General features: G+C 35.4%; 1 protein-coding gene across 2 annotated transcripts in view; it reads left to right on the forward strand.

The window, feature by feature from the left end:
• Positions 1 to 27,393, forward strand: part of EXOC2 (exocyst complex component 2) — a 135,206-nt gene that overhangs the window by 24,703 nt on the left and 83,110 nt on the right. For both annotated transcript variants that reach the window (XM_032181287.1, XM_032181288.1), the window contains exons 5-10: positions 4,714 to 4,827; positions 9,090 to 9,214; positions 20,962 to 21,042; positions 24,940 to 25,085; positions 25,189 to 25,270; positions 25,782 to 25,884. In XM_032181287.1, the coding sequence (XP_032037178.1) occupies positions 4,714 to 4,827; positions 9,090 to 9,214; positions 20,962 to 21,042; positions 24,940 to 25,085; positions 25,189 to 25,270; positions 25,782 to 25,884 (651 nt within the window). The remainder of the gene's footprint in view (positions 1 to 4,713; positions 4,828 to 9,089; positions 9,215 to 20,961; positions 21,043 to 24,939; positions 25,086 to 25,188; positions 25,271 to 25,781; positions 25,885 to 27,393) is intronic.

Below are 27,393 nucleotides of genomic sequence, written 5' to 3' on the forward strand. Positions count from 1 at the left end.
ACTTCTACATCCACCCACTCAATACAGATGCTTCCCTCTTCCCACGCCAGCTTCCAAAACAGCTCGTCTGGCAGGAGGAAGAGATGATCTTACGCTGCCACCTAACGGCGAGCATCAGCGTGCTGCCATGAGAGGGGAAAAGACTTTCTGGAGGCTAGGATAATGTATTTGTTTTTAAATGGAGCGTACGGAAACTCAGCAATTTCATCCTTGAATGTAAGGGGCTCGTGGAAACTTTTCATCACAGCGACACCAGAGGAAAAAAATGTGGGAACTAGGAGAGAGATGCAGGATATGTGTCACACTGTTATGACGCTAAAAGTAGAGTAACACTTACTGCTTATAAGGCTGATGCATCAGTTTCAGCTACCTACTTATTAATTTCTTCGTAGGTTTTTCTCTTCACATTCTGCCATTACTCAGATACGCTTGTCATTTTGCTGTCATATTTCTGATAAACCCAGCACTGCTAGAGAGTCACTGCTGGTGCGCATCCTTGTCTCTTTGCTGTCGGAGAGACCCTTGTTAACACCTTTTGATTCATCGTGTTTAGTCTACTCCAGTGTCCTCTATGCTGGCCTTCTTGCATGTATGATTAACGCAGCACAGCTGGTCCTTAGCCTGCTTCGAGGAGTCTGGCTGGTACCAGACAGAGGGGGAGTGCACAACAGCCCTACTTTGAGCTTGTTTATGCTGGTTGGTATTCAGAATCTGTGTTTATTTAAAGTTGCTCCTTTTGACCTATAAACTCCTGTGGAACTGAGGTTCAAGTTACCTTTTGGTGGCTGTATCCTGTTCTTGGACCTGCCTTTAATCTGTGTACGTTGCCACGCATGCTGGAAAACATACTGTGAGACCCTGGGAGCAAAAAATCTTTACAGAAAACTTACAGTTTGCTCAGTCGCATTCATCGTCAAGCTCTGTTCATTTGTATCCATTTACTCAAGAATTCTGCTATTAAATTGTGACTCGTCTGGGCTGTGATTTATCTGCTGAGATCACAGCTGATCTTAAACCGCTGGAGACTATAAACGTTCTGTATACGCACAACTTCTGTAGTAAAATTTGTAAGACCTGATATATGCTGTGATGTTGAATTACCGAGTACTAGGCTATACAGAACCTAAGTTTGGGGTCATGGAGGGAGGGACTTGTATTGTTGGGTAGGTGTGACAGAAGGGAGTTGGTTGTGCCTTCTGAAGTTTGAATCCAAACTACATCTGCGTGCCCTTTATGTGGAAGCAAGGACCATTTTGGGGTACTGCATGGCAGTATTAGGTATAGCCAAAATTAGTTTGAGGAATGTAAAAGTATACAGTGGCTTGAAACCATTTTTTTTATTACAATTATCTCATGAATATCAATAGTACGTAAAGTTTTAATTTCTTTTGTATTTTAAATTGTTTCCTAATAGTTCTGATGGATAAATAAGACTACTTTAAAATGTTAGCTAGAACTTTATTACCAGATCCGGTTTTGCTTTAAGTAAAATAATCTGCCTAGCAGAAAGTATATAAATCCAATATGTTTACCCTTGCTGAAACTCTAAAGGTAGGGAAATGTGTAGTCTTCAAAGATGGTAAACTTACCTCTTCTTTCCTTTTTTTTTTTTTTTTTTTTCTGGATTTATTCTCTGGTTGTAATTCCTTTTACAGTTATTGCTTTTTAATCAATGATAGAGTATTAAGAGTTGCTTCCTGAATTGACTTCTGTAGAACTAGCAAATCCACCAAAAACGATAAACAATTTCTTTGCGTGCTAGCATGAACTCAGCTTTTGCTACTAGTTCATGTTCACTCCATGATGTTGAAATGAGTAAAACAGAAATACTTTTCCAAGTCACATATGTGCTTGTTTATAAGTAAATGGTAAGCAAATTTTCATGAGAACAACTTCCAAGGACTTATTTATTTAATTTGCTAATGGAAGTTAATGAAACAAACTTGTGTGTGTATGGAGTCAGTCTCTTTTCAGATGCATCTGGCCAGACATTGTAGAAATACAGTCGCTTTCAGTTTGAACTTCTTAGTGAGCAGCTTGTTGTGAAGACAGCTGTAGCAAGTCATTTCAAGCTACCCATATCTGTTAGTGGAAAAACTACTGGTAAAATTTATGATTGAAAATAAGTGTAACATGCTATAGAGTATAACGTATTGTTAACGTACCACACACATTCACGTTCATGTTTCTACTCTGTTGTGACTATGTCTAAAATATGTCCAGACAGATAAAAGCACCCATAAATGCATTGCTAATTTATGGTTCTACACAAATACATCTGCTGGAAAAAAGCTCCCAATAACTTTTCAATGCAGTCAAACATCAAACTGAAAAAAAACTTTGTTTCTCTCGGACATTCTGTGGGCAAAACTCATTTGCAGGAATTTATTACATCCCTAGCTAAATAAGTGATCTTTATCTCAACTTACTTACTTTTTTTTTTCTTTCCGAGGAGTTATATAGCTTATGTTTAAGCTTAAACTGTCATGCATATGTCTTGCAATCTCGTAGTAATAAGTAGCGTTTGGTGACAATATATTTGTTGAGTGGCTGTTCTTTTTGTGTTATATCTATTTCTGTTGGTTTCTGAGGAAATATATTGAAGGTCTGAAAAATTGAGCAAAATTCTGCTTCTGTATTGTGCATGTGCATTTATGTGGTACTTGCAGAAGAGTTCTGAGTCTCAAAGCAACAGTGTTTTTTTGTTCTTGTTGTTCTTGATTTTGTTTTTAGCATTTTAAAAATGTACCACATATGGATTTGATATAAAAGATTTTTTGGGCAGCCATGGGATATATCACATGTGAAATATCGTACTGTAAATTCTTGTGCCCTGTAGCACTTTTGAGTACTTTAAAAAATAAGATATTGTCCTAAAATGAATATCAGGGAAGAATAAATTAAAGTTTTCTTCTAGTGAACATTTTCTGCTCACTAACTGGTATTAATGAAAGTCAAGGTCATTGATAATCTTTAATCTCACTGCTTATGCTTATAATTTTATATTGCATTATTGCTTTTTTTCATTGAGCTTGGAGAAATATTAGGACCTTCATTGTTAGCTAGTGTGTTTGTTTTACACAGTTTTCCCTGTCTCCCTAATTCTCATATCTGTCGTTGCTTATCCTTGCGTCTCATTTGACCTTTTTTTTTTTTCTTTAATGTGGGGAAAAGAGTTTTCAAGGCCTTGCTGTAATCAGGTGCTAGTGATGATTTCTGTGCCATGCCCTTACGTATGTGGTCCTTTGTACCTGCTTGTATTAGTGGCCATTTGGGTATGAATAGAAACTTAGAGAAAACAACTTCTATTTCTGTATAATTGTACTTTTAAATGTGCCTGCCTTTAGATTTACTTCATTTAATTTGCTGTTTGCTTTTTGTTATAAAAACAGCTTTAGCCATTGTGAAATAAGTTTGTTTTTTCTGTAATCTAGACATCTTTCTAACAAATCATCGCTTCAATGTCCATTCAAATGGCTTTTCGTACATTTTAAATTAATTTCCAGTACCTGATACCATTTGCCAAGTTTGGTCCTAAATGCAGGGTACCACAAGTTTGCGTTTGTGTTTGACATTCTTTGTATAGCAGAGTTCACCAAACCTGTGAACATCAGAGAGGGATTTTATTGATTTTTGAGTTTCACTTTGTGATCTCCAAATTAAGTAATGCATTTTTATACTACGTTGGCATGACTAGTTTCTGAAGATGGAATGCAGCTGGTGGTAAAGAACAGCGGTGCATGTACCTGGTGACTTATTAGGACTGAATATGGGCCAAGTGTTAAATGTGTGTCTGGACTGAGAGAAGAATTTTGTCATGTTGTCATCAAAAAGTGATTTAACTTTTTTTTTTTTTTTCACTGACTTAAAATGAATGGAATACATTTTCTGTTAGAGTATCTTAGAAACTACTTGTAGTTTCAAAAATGCCATTGCAGAGAATCTGCTTTCACAAGGAATTGGCTCACATGCTTTCTCCATGCAGCATAAGACTGAAGAAAAATAAACAGATCATGCTATTTTTCACTTGACACATGCCCACTTCTCCTTCGTGTTTTGTATACTATCAACAGACAGATCAGTGTATTCTGTTTTGCAAGAGGATAATTTTAACCAAGGACTTTTATATGCTGGAACTATGCTGTGTCATCCTTCACATGTCCATTGGACTTCTGCTGCAAATGGGCCTATAGGCAAGAGATGGTGCAAGATCACTTACAAGCTGTCAACCTGGTGGTGTCCTGTGGTTTTAGTTAGACAGACATAAGGGTCTCTGTATCATGGATTATAGAGAATATTCTCTACTTTACTGTACTTGATGCAGTGATTTCCCCTTTTAAAGGATAGAGTTAACTTAGCATACATTCAGCATAAATGGTTCTGTGTTTGAATATTAGTAGTAGTATAGAGAGTCTGTCCCATTTTCTCAAGACAGCAGTTCTCTTTCTTTAGAAACTTTTTGTATAGACAACGCTTTCTTACATATGCACAGTGGTGAAATCAAAATGATACAACTAATTTTACTTAGATTAGATTTCAATCTTTTATTTCCTGGTCACATTATGTCTGTAATACCGGATTTATTTTCACAGTGAGTTGCAAATTTATATTTACATTTTGCTGGAACATGAGCTGTTATTTTATGCGACTTTTTAAATTGTGAGCTGTTTACCAGAATAAGTCTCACTGAAGAAATAAATATTCATTTTTCAGAGGCAGATTTCCTCAGAAAGATTTAGAGGCACTGTTCCCTGGGATGAGTGCTGATTTCACAAGCGAAAACTTCTCTGCTGCCTGGTACCTGATTGAGAATCATTCAACAACAAGGTTTGTTGCTATTATATAAATTATTGTTTTAATAACATCAAGCAGATTTGCATTTTCATTGTAAAGTAGATGTGTCATTGATGATTGACATTAAAGGAATAGGCCTGTAGTCTGTACTGCCTGTGGTATTTCTGTGTGGGTAGGGACTTGAATCAACAAAGCCAATTCTCTCAGTGTGGATAGGAGAAGAACTTCAGTTTTAACCAGAATTAATTTGTGGCTTAATTTTTTTCTGTGTAAGATGGCAGTTGTCTTGCTTCAGGCTAAATCTCTTTATGAACCAAGAAGTCAAGAAGCATGGCCTTAAGTGGAAACTCCAGGTGTTATCTTCAGTCATGACTATGACTAAAGGGTCAGGATGAGGGCACTGAACAGATTAAGAGTAAAACTCTTAGTGATATCAGTTAGCTTTCAGTCAACTCCTATAGAAAATTCTACTGCAGAAAGAAGATGGACAAGTGAGTAAATCTTTGGGGAAAGTCTTAAAATATTGATGATTCTTCATTTTTATGTCTATTTCATAATAATGTGTGCTTACAAGGATAGATTACATATGCATACTTTTGCACGTATGAGTTCTGAAATTTGTCTGATGGTGTTCAGATAATATTTGAAGCCATTTTTACTAGGGAGGATGAGTTCTTTCTGCTTGTGATTAGTGTTTTGAAAAGAAGTAAAACTGCAAATTTATTTAATATTTTCTCATAATGGTAGAAACAAATGTGTGCTGTTGTTGTTCCTTTTTGGGGGGGAGGAGAGTTTTTTGCTTTAAGACCTCAAAAATGTATTCATTAATATGCCTGGGAAATAATTTGTTCTCAAAGCAATAAATAGTGGAGCCAAAACAACAGCAAGAGACCGTTACTGATAAATACATGATAGCACAATGATAGCATCTTTTGAAATCAGGTAACTACAAGAAGAAGAATTCAAAATTTACTATATTTACCACAACCTGGTAACTTCTTCAGCATCCATTAGGTTTTTAAAAAGTTTGGGAGACAAATTAAGAAAGAACAGACAACTTTTGATATAACTGTGTTTAAGAAGTTTGCCTGAATCTTGGCCCTTTTGGTGCTCATTCGTTTGGGCACCAGTGACACTGCCTGGAGAGATGAATGACAGATCAAGAGTGATTACAAAGTTCTGGATACAAATGTGAAGAACATGGGAACCGAGGTATTTCCTTTTAATTACAGGTGAAGTGGAACGGTTCAGGTAGTAGTGGATGCATCCTGTAGGTTCACAGCTGGCTGTAGGACTGTTTTCAGAGGCAGCATGTTTTGCTTCGGTAGTCATGGATCTTTCTTTAAAGAATAAAAACCTTCAGTGAGAAATGGGATTCAACTGAAGAAATGGAGTAGGAACATTTTTGCCAGCAGGGTTGCAACTTGGTGACAAGGACTTTCACTTAGGTATATTAGGGGACAGTGGTCATATCTTGCAGTCAACTGAAGGTACAGAGTGCTATGTGTATGTGTCTCCTTGGAGAAGATTTTAACATCCCTAGTATTTGCTGGAAGGGTAACGTTGCAGGATTCAAGCAGTCCAGGAAGCTTGTGGAGAGTTCTTGGAACCCTGGGTTAGGCAACAGCAGCACAGACAAGGATCTGGTGTTTGTAACATGCCGTAAATACCAGTTGGCAGTCCCCGTACAGATCATCTTCTGGGGTGTATCAGCAAGGCAGGGTTATGTAAGATACGGGGATAATTATTCTGCTTGGTATTATTTTAGCAGCAGTTGAAGTGCTCTGCCCAGTTTTGGCCACTGCGTTACGAAAGGTGGTAGCTGATCACAAAAATAAAAGTATATAAATGTCTGTGGGTACATAGCTTGAATGAATTTAGTGCTGGTAGAAAAGAAAGAATTAATACAGAGTGCCGGTTCTGAAAGACGTAGTGGGCAGTTCAAGAGTAGACATCAATTGTTCTTGGTTTGCTAAGAATAGAACAGCTGGCTCCATTTGCAACAAGGGAGATCTAGGTTAGATACAGGTTAAAAATGATATTAGATTGCATAAGACCTGGAACCAAGTAACTTGGAAAGCTAAAGAATCACCATCACTGGAGGCTGATGAGATTTGCTTTGATGGGTGCCTGTCAGAGGTGACTAAGGTACCTTTAAGGATGCCTTCGATCCAAAAAGTGAATTAAATGATTTTTTTAGAATTGATTAAATGACTCTTACTACCATGGAATATGTAGAAAAGCACAATGTGGTGGTTATATCTGTAATATGAAAAGATGTCAGCAAAAAATGCCTATTTTTTCTGGTCATCAGTACTATGAACTGATATGTTAGCTCGTATGACCCCTTTTTACCTTGTACTATGACAGTGGTTCAATGCCTCAAAATCTGTTCTCATGTAAATGTGAGGCTTCCTGTTAAGAAATATTTGTAATATTTTTTTCCAGTATCAGTTTAAGTTCTTAATCTTTCTGGGCAAAGAAAAGTCTTTGAATATCAACAGATTCAAGTCATGTTCCCCTTGCTCTAGTGGAATAAAAAGGTTCACATTGATTTAGATAATTTAAATTTAAGTCTTAGTGTCGAAGGTCCAAAAGCCGTGAAAAACTGTCAACAGAAAGAATGACTCAAAGGGTAGGATGAATCTAATCATGCATTGAATCTAATTATAATTTTATTTTAAGAAGCAAAATTGTTTTTTTCCCCACTTCAGAATGTCTAGTTTTAGATGTATTCTGTTCTGTTGCTATTAATTGTTGAATTATCTTGCCCGTGTGATTTGTGCCGTTGTTCCAGAAATACACAGCAACGGTTTAGTTCTCGTCCTCTGTGTAACCTCAGGTATTAGGAGTGCTAAATGTGTGGTGTGCTGATGTTTTGGTTAGCTTATGTATGTTTTTTCCTTGAAGGAAGTTCTTTTTTAAGCAATCAAAATAACATCTTTTTTTTTTCCCCTCCCCGGCAACAGCCTGACAAATATAAATAAACTATTTAGACATACTATTAGATCATCAGATAACGTGAAATAGTGCTTAAAAAGAGGACTATGCAGATTTTTGTTACTTTGAAAATGCTGCTGGTAAGTACTTCTTGTCTGCCCAAGTAGACTAATCCAGCTGTTGGGTAATGTGATTTCTGACCAGCAGATGGAAACAGGAAATAAAGTAAAATGATGTGACATTGTAGGTATGAAAAGTAAAATGCCTGTAAGTGCACCAGTGTTTTTGTCTCCCAGCAGGTGGTGACAGCCTTCTTGCTGCCTGATCTAAAGCTTGTTTTGTGCTTGCAATATATATCTTTTTCTAACACGGCTTAAAACAGACAAAATCAGTGCAATTGTTTTATATCTTTATTTCTTTCCTTAATTGTTTCTTTTCCTCTACATTCAGAGGTATGGTGCACATTTTCATGTGACTCTTTTGTCTTAGGGAGACGGGTTTGTCCTGCAGTTAAGAGAAAATACTTTTTTAAGAATGAAAATCATGAATTTGTATTTATGAGCTTCTTTGTTGTGGTGTTTTTATGAGTCCCATCAATGTAACTAATGAGATCATATTGCACCTGCTTGCAAGAAATACAAATTTGAAATCAAATGTAAACTGGTAATAATCTAGAAACATTAAGAAACCAAGACAAAAAGAAACATACTGTATAAATAACAATGATAAATCGGATATTAATATTCTACTTCAAAGCATCCTTCAAAAAAAAAAAAGTGGACTACAAATGAAAACAGAATTTCATAAAGCAGAAGTTTGTTTCAGTTTTTCTTTATTTTTTTCATCAATATTCTGTTCAATTCTGAACTTCATTTGGAAACCAGAAATAAAAATATTGAAGGACTTCAGAAACTGGAAGTGAAAAGGTTTGGACTAAACTGCAGAGTTAAACATGTCATTATTAAAGAGACTTAAAACATTGCAGTAGTTGGTCTAGTATACGAAGTGTAGTGATTTACTATTGCATATTTAATGTAAAAAAAGCAGTTAGCTAAGAGCAATACTGCATATTTAGAAGAATTTCTTAACTAATTTGTAGCATAGAGAAGACTATTACATCATAAGCAGTAGGAATTGCTTTTAGGATTAAAATTTTTTTAAAAGGCACAAAAAGATACAGACTACCAGTAAACTGTCATTCTCGGGAAGTAAACTTCCCGAGAATTAGTAATTACTCTTTTTAATAGTTTATGCAACAATAGCTGTCTTTATTTTCTAAGTAACTTGTTCTATTTATTCATTAGGTGACCTTAGTTGTTTCTTGAATGTCATGGTGGTTTTTTGTTTGTTTTCAGTTTTGATCAGCTCAAAACGGCTGTTGTGAACTTGAAGAAACAAGCTAATAAGAAAAATGAGGGAAGTCTGGCTTATGTGAAAGGAGGTCTCAGCACATTTTTTGAAGCACAAGATGCTCTGTCAGGTAAATTGTACTTACTAAGCATGCTATAAGAGAGAAGATAGTAACTACACATATAGTTGGATTTAACATTAAAAATACCGTTCTTTGCAATTTTTTCTGAAAGTGTATGAGTCCGAAATCTGTGTTATTTTGGTCACAAGCTTGGACTGACTAGTTTATTGTTGTGGTGTATTTGCAAATAACCGTGCCAAAAGTATTTGACAGGAATTAGAGGCTTTTGTTGAAGCTGTATGTCCCACAAATCCAGAAAAGTGGGGAAATACGGAACCAGATATGATACTAAGATGATTTACAAACTACAGCAACATAAAAGTTTCTGTTTCGTGTTGCCTTATTGTTAATTGTAATATTTATATACATATTCAGTGCACTCAGATTTAGGAAATCGGCCTGTATATTCTGCTTACTGTAGGGGAAAATGCAGCTCTGTAGTGAGATTACATTAGTTTTCTGTGCCATTTTATTTATATACATATACATATATATATATATATATATATATATAAACTTGTGTGTTTACTTAAGGTATAAAATGTCTGTGGACTAAGGATTGTGTTGGCTAAGAAATTGTCTGTGCAGGGCTATCCCTGGTACGTTTGACATTTACTATTACGCTGTATGCGTGTATACAGTACAACTGCTTTGTATTTCAGGATTACCACTTGTGATCCTGTGTTAAGGGTACCGTGGAATGAGTGAATTTGGATCGATCTACTCATAGCCTCAGCCAAGCTAGCACTTCTGTTGGGTTTGGGAGCCCTGCTTTGGATAAGCACTGGTTTTCTGTTGAGCCACTTATAGACCACTCGCTAACCATCTGATAGCCACTTTTGACTTTCAGGGAGAAGGGAAATCATTGTACTGCATTCTCTAGCTAGCTCTTTTCAACCAAATTTTTATTAAATTCTAAGAATGCCCATTGGTAGTAGGCAATTTTTTTGGAGTAGTCTTCAATATCTTGATAATCTGAAATGCGATTTTTAAAAAATAGTTCAAAAACATAAATAATCTTGAACAAATACTGAAATGTGACTTTTTTTTTTTCCAACCAAATCTGCGTAACATATAAAGCTATTACATACTCTAAGGTTCAGAGTTCTATTTCCCAACAGTTACTGCTATGGGAAAAAAGAGAAGTGCTGGTGGGCATACGTGTTACCTTGTAAGATTATTTTTTGGACTAGCAAAGGCTTAGTAGGATTTACAGAAAGCTAATGCAAACCATAAGTGTTGTGACTTTTTAGAAAGAGCAAATTAGTGTGTTTTTTTTTCTTGTCCCATTTTTAAAATGTAGGCTTCTTGCCTCTGGAAACTGATTGCCTGAAAAATTGAGAGGCCAGAGAGGTAGCTGGAATATAAAAAACAATAATAAAATGATAGGGAAAGCAATCTCATTTATTTCACTGGAAATGCTTTGTTCTGAATTTTTACAATGGCAATAGATTTAATACTGTTTTGCATCTCCCATCTGTAACAGCGTTTAATTTATCTAAAATTAGATTTCATCCATGCAGTCCTTCAGATGAATTATGCACTCAAAACGGGATGACTCGTGGTTCTTGGTGCCACTTTATGTCTGTAACCAAAACGGCTTGTTTTGTCTTTCTCATAGTGATCTCCCTGAAGTATTCAAAAGGAAGCAGACTTGTATCTTGTGTTGTTATAAACAGTGTGTTAAAATAGTGCTAAGAGAATGACCTTGATGTTGTTGTAGAAGAAATTTAGAGACTTGAAGTCTTAATCCCTTACACGTTCACAGTTAAAACGCTGGAGTTCAGGGAACTTTAAAATCAATATAATATTTAGTTCTCAACTTCTGAGACCACATTCTTAATGAGGATGCATTACAGGTCACAGCTTCCTTCTAAAGTATTTTAATATGCATTTCTCTTTTGAATTTTTCCATTAATTGCCCATGCAGAAAGGGGTTGGATTCTTTTCAGTCTAAAAAAAAAAGAATGCTTTTGAGGGAGTCTAGCTGGAAAAAATGCATATCTTTTGAGAGAGTTGTACCTGTGAGAGTTAAAGGCAATAGCTAAGTTGGATGAGGAGAGCATTCCAGTGGCAGCAAGAAAATAAGGGATATCACTGACACCATCACCCAGCCCTCCTGCCAGATGTCAAGGCTTTTCTCCAAAACATTTGGTCACTGCATTTTCCTCAAAGAAAACCTGAAGAGAATTCAGCATAAGCATTATTAACGTTGCTCTGAAGAAACAGCTCTGATGCAAAATTAAAAAAAAAAAAAGAAGAAAAAAAAGTAATCAAAATTAATTCTAGGTATGCAATTAAGAAATTCAAGCTCTTTAACAGGAGAAAATTAAAAGTCCTATTATACTCTGGCTTGACAGCAGTCGTATGAGACGATATCATGCTGTTTTCCTGCCTGTACAATGGTGAATTTGTATGTTTTATTTTCTGCTCTAGAAAGATGCAACTAGAATTTGTATGCATGTAAACAAAGCTACATCAAGAATAGTTTGTTTGAAAGCTGAAAGCTGGCTTCAGCACAAACTCTTAGGGACACAGCCTTGGATCTGTGAACTTTCGTTGTTTGTTGCTGAGCATGCGACTGTTACGGATGAAAAGTGACTGAAGGGAAGATCATTATTAATTATATCTATATGAGTCTTCCAGGGTAGTTGAAATGTCCTGAGCTGCTTGGTTTGGGATTTTTGGGGGTGTGTGGTTTTTTGTAATATTTGGCTTTTTAATTCACTTCTTTAGGGAAGATATTCTAAAATCTCATGTGTTTTCTGAAAATACATTTTTGTCGGTGGGGAGAAACTTAGGCACTTGATTTTCCTCTCTAAATATCATAGAACACTTTTTCCAACCCCAATGATTATGCTTTATAAACCCTAGGTCAGCTTCATTTCTCTGTGGGATTTTGTCATTGTGTATCAGAGCTTTCCGAGTATGGTTGTTTCTCCTAGTTCTCCCTGAATTGGTACAAGATGTAACTTTTTTGTAGGAAGATGATTTTAAAAAGTGTAACACTTGCTTTACCAAGTGTTTCATATTCATCTATTTGCACATCTTTTATATATTTATACATGCTTTTAGAACTCATACTCTGTTAACGTTTACTGCAAATATATGAAATTGATCAAGGAAATTACTCCCTTTTTGAGCAATTGATCAGTGAATCGCTCACTTTTAGTGTAGCTTTTTTCAATAGCAGGGATCAGTGAGATCAGACTGATTTTTGGTGTGCCATCAGACTGCATTACCCGTTCACGTTAGTTTTAATATTTTCACAAGCATGCAATGAAACCCATTAAACGTTATGCCAGGATGCTTATTATACCGTGCAAGTTGAAAGCGTTTACTAAGAAAATAAGAGGTCAGATAGGCCAGAACCCTTGGTCTGATTTCTTGAAAAACAGAATTGCCTTATCAGATCTACGCGTCTCGTTGTCTGTTAGCTTGGCTGACAGTTTGACAGTGACTTTGTCACAGAGGAGATGTTCAACAGGAAGTTTATTTCGTCAGCCGAAGGGAGCCAAGGGGAACTGGGCTTACCTCAACTCGATCCATTTGTCAGCATCAGGGAGTTCAGCTGATTTATCTCCCGTAAGTCTAACCACAACCTAGAAAGCAGCATTCCTAAAGGGGCTATTATTTATATGCTTGGAAAGACGTAATGTTTTGTTGTCATGAGCAAATCACGTACCACACAGAAGTCTCTGGAAAGCTAGAAAAATAATTTATTAATATACTTTTTCAGAAGTGCTCCTTAGAAACCCTAGGCTCCACAGTTTCTTCTCATTTAAGTGACAGGAGGAAAATACGGAAACGGCCACTTGAGTTGCTCATTTATTCAAAAACATGCAAGTATGACACCCATATTGGCAAGCAAGGATGTCACTGTATTTTCTTTGAAACACAGATTTATTGAACAAATTTGAGGTCTAGTTTTGATGCTCTAGTTTGTCATGGCAACAATTCTGGTGCAATTACAACTACAAAAATTTCACGAGAGACAAAACACTGCTGGCTACCACAGCTGTATTCCATTTTTCCCCTTTCCTCTCCTGTTCAGATACTTGGCCTGTGGGAAAGACTATTTGATGGGATACTTGGACCATAAGTGTCCTTCTGTCTAATATCTTACCTAATATGTAAGCTGGGGTAATGCTTACCTGTCTGAAATGATCCTATGTATCTGGTCAGTGCCTCTTGATTTCTTCCTATAGAAATATTTTTGCATTTCAGTGCATACGGCCCATTTGAGGATGAGAATGTCAGTGATGCGGGATCTGATTCAGTGTGAATAAGCATATTCTGTTGGCGTTATGTCTGCTTAATACAACTCTTCTGAAACTAAAACAAAAGAAACAACCACATCTATATTCAATTCTGAGTCAGACTGGGAATTTGGGAAACTAAGAACTGTTTATCTGTCATATATGTATCTCTTTGCTTCTGTTTTTTAAAGTGTTCTTCAGAAGCAGGACTTGATCATTCACATTTTTTGAACTCTGAGGTACTGGAAGGAATGAGGAGTTGTGTCATGTGAAAAGAGTCCCTACAGCCAATTTTTCATTAGTGATTCTGTTGGCAAATTAATTATACTGACTGACTAATGTTGAAGTGTTTTTTACATCACTAACTTGTTATCTCAGTTCACTCTTCTATTTTGTCCAACTAAATGCTAGTCCATGACTGGTTTTGTTGAGTGTTACAGCATCAGACTGTTACACCAGATTTTGCTGTTGTCATGTTCCTGTTTTGTAACATCTACATGTAATTCACATTTTATTGCATATTGCATTTTCGATCTACTTCAGTCTCATATACATTTTCCCAAATGGCATGATTTTCTTAGACACGTGCATTTCATTAAACCAAATTCAAACACATTATGAGTATCTTGAGTCCTATGCAGCTGACTTGTTATAGCTAGAATAGGTCTACATTGAGTGCTTTTGGTGTGGCAAATGTCTGTTAATGTTATTTTTGTCGTCCTGCTTTCAGCAGTAACATGTAGTCTTCAGAAGGTAAGAACAGTGTAAGGTTATTGCTACTAATTTTAAATATAGAGGTTCATGGATGTCAAGAAAGAACGGGGCTATGGAAGCAAGCTGCCCGGAATAAACTAGGCTACTGCATTTCTCTATCTGGCATGTATCTGATAGCAAGTAAGCCACTTCAAAGTTACAGTTTACATGCATGCTTGTGCCTCACAGTAGGTGCAGCTTATTAACGAATTAAGATTGTGCCTCTTCGTAACCATGAAGCAGTAGCTGATGTGCTTTTAAGTTCACGGTGTGGCTTTCCCAAGGATGTTGATGTCTGAAGGTTTAGGGTATCCTTGTGTGACATTATTCATGTGCTGAATAAGGGCAAAATATGAAGCAATGACAGTGCAATTGCTTCTAATTGCTTTTTGGGCCTTCACAGGTAGGCTCAGAGGGGAAATGAAGAATTGCTTTCTGATTTAAGTTTCTGTGTTGAAAACTTACGTTCTGGTATGGTAATGCTAGAAATAATAAGAACAGGAGCTTGCAATGTGCAATATACGCTGAGATAGAGACGACCTGATAAAGGATTGCGGGTAAAATATGTATGTTGTGATAAGTAGTTTAGTCTCAGGTAGATGCTACCTCTCTATACAAAGGCAACAATCAATTTCCGTAGCAGACCAATTATTATTTTAATGCAACTTTAGAAAAGCAAAATTTACTGACCATGTTTGAAAAAGAGACTGAAACTTTCCCTTCATACAGGTTCTAGCATAGTGTTTTCTAGGGATTTTTTCTTCTTTCTCAAGAAAGAGGTGGTCTGATTTGCCTACAGGAAAGCTGGGGAGGGACTCTGTAAGGGAGTATAGAGATAGGACAAGGGTGAATGGCTTTAAACTAAAAGAGGGTAGGTTTAGATTAAATATAAGGAAGAAACTCTTTACTATGTATGAGGGTGGTGAGGCACGGGAACAGGCTGCCCAGAGGAGCTGTGGATGCCCCATCCCTGGAAGTGCTCAAAGCCAGGCTGGATGGGGCTTTGGGCAACCTGGGCTGGTGGGGAGTTTCCCTGCCCATGGCAGGGGGCTGGAACCAGGTGGTCTTTAAGGTCCCTTCCAACCCAAACTACTCTGTGATTCTGAGAAAAAATGAGAAACAGCAGGAATTGTAATGATGGCTTTTAGCTACTGTCTGGCTATTATGTTCTATTAAATTGTTTTTTTTTTCAGGTAAATGATTTTTTTTTTCATTTGAAAAATACAAGGAATCAAAAAGAAAGATTAGTTTTGCACTGCAGTTTTCAAGTAGTAAACATTGCAGTTGGTAAAAAGTGTGCAAAAATGACCCATGATTAAAATTGGCCAGACCTACAGGCCATCTAAACAGCTTAATTTCATCTTGCATCGTTCCATTCTGATTCCAGTACAGCTTTTAGCTGTACATGCAACATTTAAAAGCTGCTTTTATTTCTACCATTAGTTTTCACAGATGCAGGAAGGTTAATGCTGTGTCAGTAAAAAGAGAAATAGCATTTTCCATGCTCCAAGATTCTCAAGTATCCTGGCATGGGCCTTGGTCCAGTCCTGGAACTGTAGTAAATCTATAAGAAGAGCAGTAAACCATGCTTCTATATCTGTTTCTGAGATCGTTCCCTGGAAATGTCACACTTGCTTAACTTTGTTCTCACATAGGTTATATTTATCAGGGATCACAATGTTGTTAGACTGCGATGTTTGGTCTCCTATTTGCGTAAAAATTCTCCTTCTAGCACTGTGCTGTTTTGTTTTTTTTTTTTTTTCCATCTTAAGTCTGGCCATTTTCTTTCTTTCTTTCTTTTTTTTTTTTCCCCACCGTGTTGAGTAAATAAACTTGAAAATTAAATGCTAGAGAAACAAAACACAAAAAAGCAATTAAAGAGAATACTACGTTTACTTCCATATTTTGTGATTTTGTCTTGGCTTAGCAATGTTTATCAAAATAAAGCCAAGTTTGCCCTGCAGTTCACAAAAATATCCGGAAATCTCTGGAAAAAAAATTATTCATAGCAGTACAGACTACTGGCCATAGTAACAAACTTTACTTTGGGGGGCTTTACATATTGTGATGTTTTGTCAACACTGTTCATGATATGCTGTCTTTACGTATTGCCTTATGCATTATATACAGCTATGCACTCCTGTTGAATCCATTCAGAGGAGTTTTTACCCTGTCTAGGGGAGCTGTCCTTATCAATAACCTTCTGTTTAATTCAAATTACAGAAAATCCTTAAATCTTTTTTTTTTTTTTTTTTTAAAAAAGAAACCAAAGACATTTTTATTCAGGCATTGGCATGAATTTTGGAAGCATGTTAATCTGTGTTCTTCGTTCCTCCGTTACTTTTTTTTGGTGCCAAGTTGTTTATAGTTAGCACATGAGATCTTCAGAGGTACTCTGCACTGTCAGTCTTTCCTTTTTGTCAATTTGTCACTTTTTTCCCTTTTTTTTCTTTCCTTTTTTTTTTTTTTTTTTTTGTCCATCTGACAAGAAAAGTCTTGATATGTTTTGGGTTCTTCTATAACCATGTTTTTGTGCTAATGGGCTAGATTTCCAGATACACTAAATGCAAGTGTAGCCCTCTGCTCATCAGAAAATGGTAGAAAAGTTGCATATATTTATATAACTCAACTTTGAGCTGTTAAGCTGAGGAAGTTTGGAAAATAAGCACCACCCTTGGTGCTTATCTCTAAATATGTTTTGAGAATATCTAATGAGTAAATCAAGAATGAAATTTGCAAGTCAAACCTGCATAACCTTTGAAGTGTGGTTTAATTCATTACAGAGATATGATTGCCAAGTAGGAAACCTTATCCTTCTTTAGAGTAAATAAAATTGTTTTCAACACAAGCAGCAATAAATGAATTGCAGTTTATTTTACCACAGGGCCTGTACTATGGTTTATTTGCCAGATTGAACTTTGCATATGTTTTGACAAAAATAACCAGTTCTCCAGAATTTCTTCACAATTTCAAGACTCTAAATTTCAAGGCTCTAAACTTCAGCTCTTCACTGTTTTAAATTATTATATCACCGTGGCTATGAAACCTGCAAGCCTTTAGATATTCCAACTTAACTGGGCAACCTGAGCACTTACTGGCAAAGAAAATACAAAGTACAATTAATGTTAAAACATCTGGACCAAATCCTTTCCTCATTTTTGCTGTTCCTCACAGTAAAGCTTACTAATAAAGGTAAACAGCCTGTCCTAGGTTTCCAACTTTTATGGTTCATATCAGGTAAGCCAAAAGTGAGTGGCAATTCAAGACAAAAAGTCCTCTCCATCCCTTTTTTTTCAGGCCTTCAAAGAGAACCCTTCTTACTGTCTAAACACTGGCTGCATTATGAAGTTGAAATTGAAGTGGCAGCTGTGGGAGCCACTTGTCAGCCATGACCACCTTCCCCTTTGCTGGTATGACAATGGTGCAGCTACGGCAAGGTTTAGGCAAGCTTGCTAATCAATAAGGAAAATTTTCTTCTATACAGAGTTAGTTTTCTATCAAGTCATCTCACTGCTCCTGCCTTGCAGCTGTTTGATTGCCAGATCCAGCAAAAGGAAGCACGTGGGTGCAAGTGGTGAAGAGAAGGGAGACTGTCCCAGAAGGCAGCAGCCCACCATCACATGGATTTGGTAGTCTAAGAAAAATGAATAATTTGATCACCTCTGTATTTCTTCTAGTCAGATTTGGTCTACAGATTTATTTTTTTTTGACTGCATATAGTTTTGCTTGTCTGAACGTCTAATTCGGAAACATTCTATCTGATCCCCATGGAAGGAACGTGTACTTAACTTTTTAAAGTTAGTCGATGCAAGCAAAGCAAAGGAAACCTAGACATTCTTATAAAGTGTTTTTCATGATGGTCTTTACTCTGAAAACTTAAAACTTTTTTTTTTTTTTTTTTTTTTTTGTAACTCTACTTTGCCATACATATGAATGGGCTTATTGCTAAATCTGAATACAGTGTGTAAAAATAGCTTCAGTACATAAAGAAAATAGTAGCACATTAAATATATAAAAAGAAATATAGCAATTCTCCTTGTATGTACACAATTTACGTAGGTCTACATATTTTTTCAATATGTTCTAATATACCTTATTTAAGACAGTGATCCAAAACTCTCAGTTTACCTGTTACATATGTTTAATATACCCTTGTCTGTGCTCCACGGTGCTTTCAGCCTCTCTGGAACTTAATGCCCTGTGGGTTTTTTTGTTTGTTTGTGGGTTTTGTAGTTTCCTTTGTTTTTTCCCACTGGCATATTTCTTTTCTGTCTGAACACACCTATGAATTGCCTTAATGTGACAGTTTTTCCTCTGTTTAAAACATCAATATTTTGGAACTAAGAATCTCAAATACTTTAGGTCTAACTGCTAGCTTTAAATGCTACCAGTGGTGAAAATGTTACGTTCATTTTAAAAAGAAGAGAAGGGAATTGTGTTGCACTTGAAAGAACTGTGAAAGACGACTGCTTTGGGGAAGATGCATTTTGAAAATTTCATTTTCAAAAATTTATTTTCATAGAATGATTTCAAAATATTTAAACTGTCATTACACTTTGATACAGTTCCAGTCATACTTGCAACATTTGGCTTTAAATTATCTGCTAGTGTTGTGGTTGCTGTTCTGATGAACTTACTTTTCAGTAGTACTGTCATTGGCTACCCATGACCAGAACTGATGTATATAAATGGAATAATGTCATTACAACCTTTAATGTTTTTGTTATAAAATCGTAGAGATATTCTTACAGCTAAGTGAGATCTATGTCATATATAAAATATGTGCTACTGTTAAGAATACACAGTCTTCACGATAGAATTGTGTTCCTTAAAATAGGCAAGAATCTGTTAGTTCACTTTATTCAGGTGTTGATTGTCTTAAGATATATGCCATCCTAAATTAAATTTTCATTTCCTGAAACAACCAAAATGAAGAAGTGCTATTGCATTTTCATGAAAGCAAAGCTTACTGCAATTCTTTGTAGAGTCATTTGAAGAGTCAGATTTATACATCTGAGATAAATGGAATTTTCACTCTTTATTTTTTTTTCCATCTTCTTCCCCTTTTAAAATTAAACTTCTTCCATTGAACAAGTCTTGAGACTCGTACACAGCTAACCTGTTTCAGAATAGCTACCCTCTCTGCTTACAGTAGGACTGAAGGCCACAGGGTTGCCTTACCGAGGGTACTTTATGTATGTGCTGTCTTGGTCTGTGTCTACAAAGCACAGGCAAGTAGGGATGGAGCTGTAGAGGAAAACAGTTGATAAGGACAGCTTGATGTGCATGTCATACGCAGTTAGGCAGTTTGGATTTCTATTTCAGACAAACTTGAGGTCACCCTTTGGATTGAATTCCAGGTATCTGCTGGAGCACATCAGGCATAGAGTGCTTGTTCTAGATGGGTTTCATCTTCAAAGCATCCACCTGATGGACCCCAGCATGGAAACTGAAGCAAGATAGGTTGGGACAATTGGGAGATTGTTTCCAAAATTGCCTTTATGTTCTGTACTAAAATATATCATAATTCTCTTGAAACAGTGAGCAGCGTCACCATTTTAAAGACTTGCTTAGCTTCAGTTCACTCTACTGAGAACTAGCAGGAAGCAGTAGGAGGTTTTTTAGAAGCCTTAATTTTATCTAAACCAATAGGAACTGATGGCTGTTTGATAGAGGTGATTTTACGTAGTTTAACAGATTACAATTTTTAAAGGGAAATTATATTTTTAAGCAATTGTTTTATGTATGCTGCATGAATATATACATATATGAATACTAACTTTAAAAAAAGAGAAAAACAGTAATCTGTTTTTCTGTTTTTCAGCTGTACTGAACAGAGGTAGAGGAAAGGAAGGCAGTGTATGAGAGGGGAAGTAGAAGAAAGCAGTATCTACAGTCCATTCACTGCTTGTATTTCCAGAGTGCCACAGTATAGTCAGAGCATGGTGGTAAATCCGTCTCTTCCTCTGAAAGGAAGTATAATAAGACAGCAAGCTGGTGTTGATACTACCTACTTCCACATCCATTAGTAACACCACATGGAATCTGGGATGGGGATGTTTTAGGGCAAGAGGAAAAATAGCTTCTTCAAAAAATAAAACGAGCCCGTCTCATTCTCCATTTTCCTGTACTCTTGAGCAAAAACATTACAACGCTTTTGTATAATAATTAAAGCAGTGTGTTGCTACAAGGTACATTTAAATTGTGTGTTTTGAGAGTGCATTTTTGTGGACAAAGACAATGGATGTGGTGGGGTCCTAGCACTTGATATCAGGGTCACTCTGATTCCTTGTGACTTTTTCTACCTTTTAATTATTGGCAATGCCATTTCAGTGAGATAAGTGTAAAAGTTTTGACATGCAAACCAAAATCATTTTGTGCTTGAATGATGCTTACTTTTCAAAATACCGAACAATTAATAATTTTATTACAACATAGCTAGTTGCAATTAGTTTCCTCACATTTTTGTTTGTTTTGTTTTTGTTCTTCTTGAGCATTAATGTCTTGTTCAAGAACATACAGGAAGTCTGTGTTAAAGAAATGGTTAAAATTCTGCAGTGTCTGGCTCGAAGCCCTATCCTCCACTAGACTCTGCTGCCATGAAGCATGTTTGTATTTTTTAATGTCTAACAAGAAAAATAACACTTTATGTTAAATTTTAAAAATGTTTAAAAGTGTCACTTTGATGTAACGTATTCCCACCTATTAAAATGTTCTACATTTTAACTAGACACTTTATTCCAGCAATCCATCAAAAACTGGAAGCGGATGGAACGGAAAAAGTAGAAGGATCCATGACGCAAAAACTGGAGAATGTACTGAACAGTAAGTTTTGTCCTTCCAGCAGCACCTATTTATGGACTTTGGGCTTTCTAACAAGCTTTAACTTATTCCTTGGAATATGGTAGAAAGTAGAAAACAGTACGGACTCTCTTGACACTTCCTGTGTGATGGCAACGATCTTAGTATGCTTCTTGAAGAAGTAGCAGCTTCTGTCATGACCATCAGCGGTGTTTGTGATAACAAAGAGAATAAGTATCAAAATAAAGGATGTCTGTAACATTAAGCTAATTTTGGTGATATCTCAATTTTGAGCATACAAAGAAAACAGGAGATGCGATGGAGATGTACAAGAACGAGCAAAGCTAAGTACCAGGATTGTAAGATGTTTTGAGGGCTAAAAATACAAATTGTTTGCAGTAACAAGGTTACTAACAGAATCTTTCTCACTTGATGTGTTATCACTTGAACTACTTAAAATGAGCATTATTTTTAGAAACTTTGAAAAACTCTTGGTACTTTCTTTTCTCTGTTTCTCTATTAGCTGTACGATTGCATTGAGAGAGGTGGCTTGAATTCACTGCAGTTTGGTATGCGTTTCAGCAGATCAAAAAGTTACTTTTTTAATTCTGGGACTTCTGCCAAGATAATTTTACTTTGTTTCATTGTGATTTTTTTCACAGAGGAAGGGATGTTTCCCTTAGTGCTGTATCAATAAGCAGGAATGACATGCAGATAGCTGACTCAGTGCTGGAAAGTCTGAGTGTGTTTTATGAAATCAAGAAAGTGACATGGAAGTTCACTGTTTTTGTTCTCTTGCATGAAGAAAGCGGTGACTGTATGTGTGCTTTTGTATGGAGCACAAATAAAGCAGTTTTGTTTTTGTTTTTTTTTTCCTGCACAATTTTAGCTTTTTTTTTCTGTAGACATACGTTCACGCTCAAAATAAAGATGTGGTTTGAACATAATTATTGCCCTATCTTCTTGACTGGAATGAAAAAAAAAGCCCTCATGTGCATGCAGACACATGCTGTAAACAAGACAATGTGTGCGTGCAAAATATAGTGTGCAGTCTTGAATGGCTTGTGTGCCAAGTATCTGATACATATAGGGTAGGAGAAAAAAACATTTGCTGGAATTGCCAATGCTATTCCAAGTGTTCTGTGTTTATGACATGTCACACACTTAGCACAGATCCTGCAGACAGCACTTTCCCTTTGACAAAATTATGTGACAGATTTTAACATGAAAAGCATAAGCCATCAAATTTTGAGGTTCATAATATTTTCTTCCATGCTTTAATACGAGACAAACCCAACTGTAGTATATAAGCATTTTTTCACTTGCTAAGTGGCAGCTGAAATCTGTATGCAGATAATGCAGACATTATTTTTCAAACTGGATCTGTAGAGGAACTTGTGCCAGCCACTTCAGAGTATATTAAGTTTGGCTCTGCTGTGAAAAGAATTGGCTGCTTTTCCTCCTGATACTTTGCAAGTCATGATGGGTGGGAGGCAGGGGGGTAGGAATACAAGGATTTAAAAAGAGTAAATAATATTATGCAAAGTAGTTTAGGATCAAAGGTTTGTTTCTTGTCTGACCATTCAAAAGTGTCCTTAGTTATTACTCTGCAAAGAATAGGCTTTCAAGTACTTCCGTAATCCGTGAGTTACAGGGTCTGCCTTCAAAAGTGACTTCAAATCTTCATTTGGATTTCACATTTTATAGACAGTAGGTGCATATCTTGAGAGAGAATTGATGTGAGCTTGATGCAAACACCTGAGACAAACGGTGTTTACAACAGCAGATGAACATATTAAGAGAGTGCGAAAAATTATTGCATTGAAATATCATAGGATGGTAAAAGTAGAATCTGTTGTTATAGGTGGAATCGTAAGTGTTCAGAGTTTTTAATAGATTAAGTTTAATTGTTAAATAAGCTATTAAATATATGTTTATAAAGGCATATTGCTGAAACGAATTTCACAAAAAAATGCTTCTTAAAGGAGGCCAATCAAATTCTATTTTGTAGTGTTTTTGTCAGGCTCTATGAAAGACAACTGTTGAGTAACTAGAGGTTTGTTTTTTTTTAGGTAAAAAAAATTTGCACACAGTAGATGAATCGTCTACTTTTAACTATTTTTAATCATTGTCAGGCTATATAGGACCTGAATCTTTATTCATTAATTTTATTATTTAGGTTTAGATTATTCATTACTAATCAAGAGAGAGATTAATAACAGGATTTGGGGAGGCAAGAGAAAGGAAGAAATTTTACAATGGTTTTTAAGTCTAAAAAGAAAAACCTGTTCTGAACAAAATATTGAATGTGATCAAGGCACTTCAATCATTTGACATGTTTAATTTTCTAAGCAAAACAGAAAATGTATCCATAGAAAAATGTAAAATAATTTACTTAATTTGAGGACTTCACAGTGAATTATAAAAAGATGTAGTTTTAAACTAAAACCTATCTTTGTGCAATTCCTGCAGTTGCCAATTACCTTTTAAAAACACTTGCATTGAATTAAAAAAAATGCTGTGTGAATATAACTTCCCAAATATAGTATGTTCCTTCTTGGCTGTTAACAGAATGGACCAGAAATATATGAATTCAAACAAAACAAACTAATTTACTCAAAGAATTTACAACACTGGCATTTATTATAACCTCAAGAGGAAAGAAAATCAAACTTTATCAGTGATCTGTATTTAAATGTCCAGCTAGCTGCTTTCATTGTGTATTTCTCCTTAATGGATTAAAGTATTTTACGCTAAATAGTATGTAGTACAAATAGCTATCCTGACAAAACATTTTTTTACATCAGGGCTTCAAAAATTCAGCAAAGTTTAAACATTATTTAGATATAACAATTATTTTACAAAGACTACTTTTAACATGAGCAGGCCACCCACAGTGTTGACTAGAGAAAATGGCATGCAAGCCACCCAGCGAGACTGATGTAATTTTTTTCATCTTTGCTTAAAGTATAGTCACTAGACCAGATAATGTAGAAACTCCTACACGCAACGATCAAAAAGGCTAAAACAGTTCCACTATTTTGAATCTTTTTTTTTTTTTTTTTTTTTTTGGTTAATTAAAAATAAGTCACGAGTTGAAAAATGCAAATATTCACATGAAAATATAAATGGAATTCTGTTATTCTCTCAGGAAAATATGAAGAAACTTTAGCACAAAATAGAATGCTATTTTTACTCTGAATAGGAAGGATTCTAAGGATTTATGTATTCACAGTTAATGGAGAAATGTAATTGCTTGAAATTGTTAACCAAGGCTTGATCCTGTATGCAAAGAAGCCAGAGTTTTAATGCAATATGAAGACAATTTATATTTGTTCTGTTACAATGACCAGCTAGTTAGATTTTCAGTCATGCCACTGTCTATGATTTACTCATCAGTAGTTTTAAAAGTGACTCATTTAAATACCAGACATTATTATTCATATTTAAGACAGAATTTGGCAATGTTAGAAAAGTTGTTTGCAAAATTCACTGATAGCTCTTGAAGCTGTGACCTTAATTAACATAATGAAATTATACTTTTCTAAAAGAGAAAACCTTCTATGACTTTCTCTATATCCTGAGATGCATAATTTAGTTGTAAAATGTAGATTTGGAGCCAAAGCAAACTATAAAATATCTGCAGCGAAGTTAAGCATTTGAAATAGGAAATAGTGATTGTTTTAATTGCACAGGGGTCTTACCACATTAAAATGCTAAGTGGTTCACTTTGAAATAGTATTTCATCAGTTGTAAAATGTTAAAACTGTTGAACAAAAACTGAATAAAAACTTAGCAATAATTACTCATTTGCTCTAACAAATTTGGATGACCATGCCATTCATTAAAATGAGGAAAATTTGTATTCAGTTTGAACTGATTACTTACTCTACTTTTTCTTATTTATCCTTTTTAAAATAGGAGCCAGTAACACAGCAGATACCTTATTCCAAGAGGTGCTGGGCCGTAAAGATAAAGCAGATTCAACAAGAAATGCACTTAATGTTCTTCAACGTTTTAAATTTCTTTTCAACCTTCCTTTGAATATTGAAAGAAATATCCAGAAGGTATAATTCTTTAAAAATACTTTTCTTTTTGCTGAAATTACTCAGTTACATTTTCTTCAGAAATAAAAATGTTTATTGTTGTTTTGTTGTTGTTGTTTTTAAGGGTGATTATGATGTGGTTATTAATGACTACGAAAAAGCCAAGTCACTCTTTGGAAAGACAGAGGTTCAAGTATTCAAAAAATGTAAGATGTATTCTATTATTAGCTTCTATTTATTTTTTTTCCTGTTGTGTTTTTTTTTTTTTTTAACTTAAAGGCTAAAAAACATACAGTATTTTAAAGAGGTTTATGTGGATTATAATCCATAAAAATTACAGATTTGTAGAAGCAATTACTGTAAGCAATATGTGTGGCAAGATTTTTAAGAAAGGTATATTCTTCAAAATGTGAAATCACAGCGCGTTTCATTTATTTATTAAGACCAGGTATTAATGGACATTTTTAAAAAACAGTTATGGTAACTAAAAATATGGCTTTGGCTATTTCTGGATGGTATATTATTGGAAAGATTTTAGAGTCCAATCTTTTTTGTCGCACTGTTGTGTATGAAATTTTCAGGTGCTTGTTATAAAATGAATAACTGATTTCCATAATAAGTTCAGAAGTGATTGATGTCCTAGAAAAATAATGTGATTTTAAGTTCATATTACTGCTGAAGACACACGCTGGATTTATTTCCTCTCCCCACTCATAGATTATGCTGAAGTTGAAACCAGAATTGAAGCTTTAAGAGAACTTCTGTTAGATAAACTCCTTGAAACTCCATCAACATTGCATGATCAGAAACGTTATATAAGGTAATCATTTGATTACTGTCTTTTTCAGACATATGGTGTTAGATTTGTATTTTAAACTGTTTCCTGAATAGGAGAGTGACTATTTTTATGGTAGTTTATATACTGATTGGAAAACTGCAAGTGGCAGCTTTGTGAATATATAAATAATAGCATTACATTGGTACTTGATTATTTATTGAGTGGTTTGAATATCATTTTTAAAAGTCTTTGTTACGTTTAAAGTTGTTGCTTCCTCTAAACCATGATATTGCAAGTTACATCTGAAATGATCATTTACAGATTGCTCATGAACTTGTCATTTATTTCGGCTTGACTTGGTGTTGAAATGGAATCATCTTGATTCAGATAGTAGAAAGGTTTTAATCCAGACTTTTGTTTAAATTTGGTTTTGGCTATTTTACTATTCATTCTAAATAATAATTTCCTTTACATTTAATGAACATATACCAGATTCCCGGTTTTCATTGGAATTCCTCTGTTTTCTGTCATTACTGAGGCTTATGTCAAAGCCTGTTGAAGGAATACTAACATGAGTTGGTTGGACCTTCTTATACCATAGACCTGAGCCTGCTTTTTATATTCTTTGGAGCCAGACTTGAGAGTGCTCTGAAACGTATGACAGCTTTACTTTGAAGGCTTTTGAGTCTCAGATGTTAGTAGGACTCCTAGTGTTTCTTAATGTACTTAGTGCTTTTTTCAGTTATCTTTAAAGATGTAGACCAAATGGTCTGTGTGGGACATTCTAAAAACTCTGACACCTGTGTGAGGTCTTTGATGTTTTGTATGCTCACCAGACCAAGTTGCACAGGACAAACTACAGCCTTGGAGTCTTAGGTCCATTTAATTTATGTTAGTTTATGTGAAGAATGTACAATTATGTAGAGTGCTTCTCATTCTTCTGGATGCCATGTAAATATTGCATATTTACTAAGATTTCATTTTAAGGTGAGTAGTTAAGCATGTCTCTTGAAGAAGACATTGCTATTTCCTTCTTTCTATTTCAGTCTTGAAAACCTTAAAGAAGAACTTCTTTATCTAGGCCAAGTCTTATGAACTCTTCTAAAGATTCCTCGGAAGAATCAGAGTTGTATATGTTTGCATTTTTGTGGGTGTTTGATTGTGGTGGTGGTTGTTCATTTTTTGTTGCTTTTTTTTTTTCCAACCCCTTACCTTGAGGTAGGTTGAATCCCTAAGATTATCCCTTTCTACATTAAAACAGACTGTTAATATAAGTGACAGATGTATTCCACATGTAGAATAGTATCATGAAGGAAAGCAGGATTGCACAAATCTGGAATAATTTTGTGATAAAGAATTAACAAAAGTCCGACATACAAATCCATTAAATGAATTTCACTAGTCTAGGTATGCTGATGTGGTTAATACTAGTGTAAAATTCCTGGAGGAGAGGTGCAAAGAAAGCTTTCTTCAGAGCACTTCAGTTAAGTGGAAATTAATAAAATCCTAACTGTAAAATGATTTGCATAGGAACTGCTACTTTTAAGAGTT

This window comes from Aythya fuligula, chromosome 2 (assembly GCF_009819795.1).
Source record: "Aythya fuligula isolate bAytFul2 chromosome 2, bAytFul2.pri, whole genome shotgun sequence".
NCBI lineage: Eukaryota > Metazoa > Chordata > Aves > Anseriformes > Anatidae > Aythya > Aythya fuligula.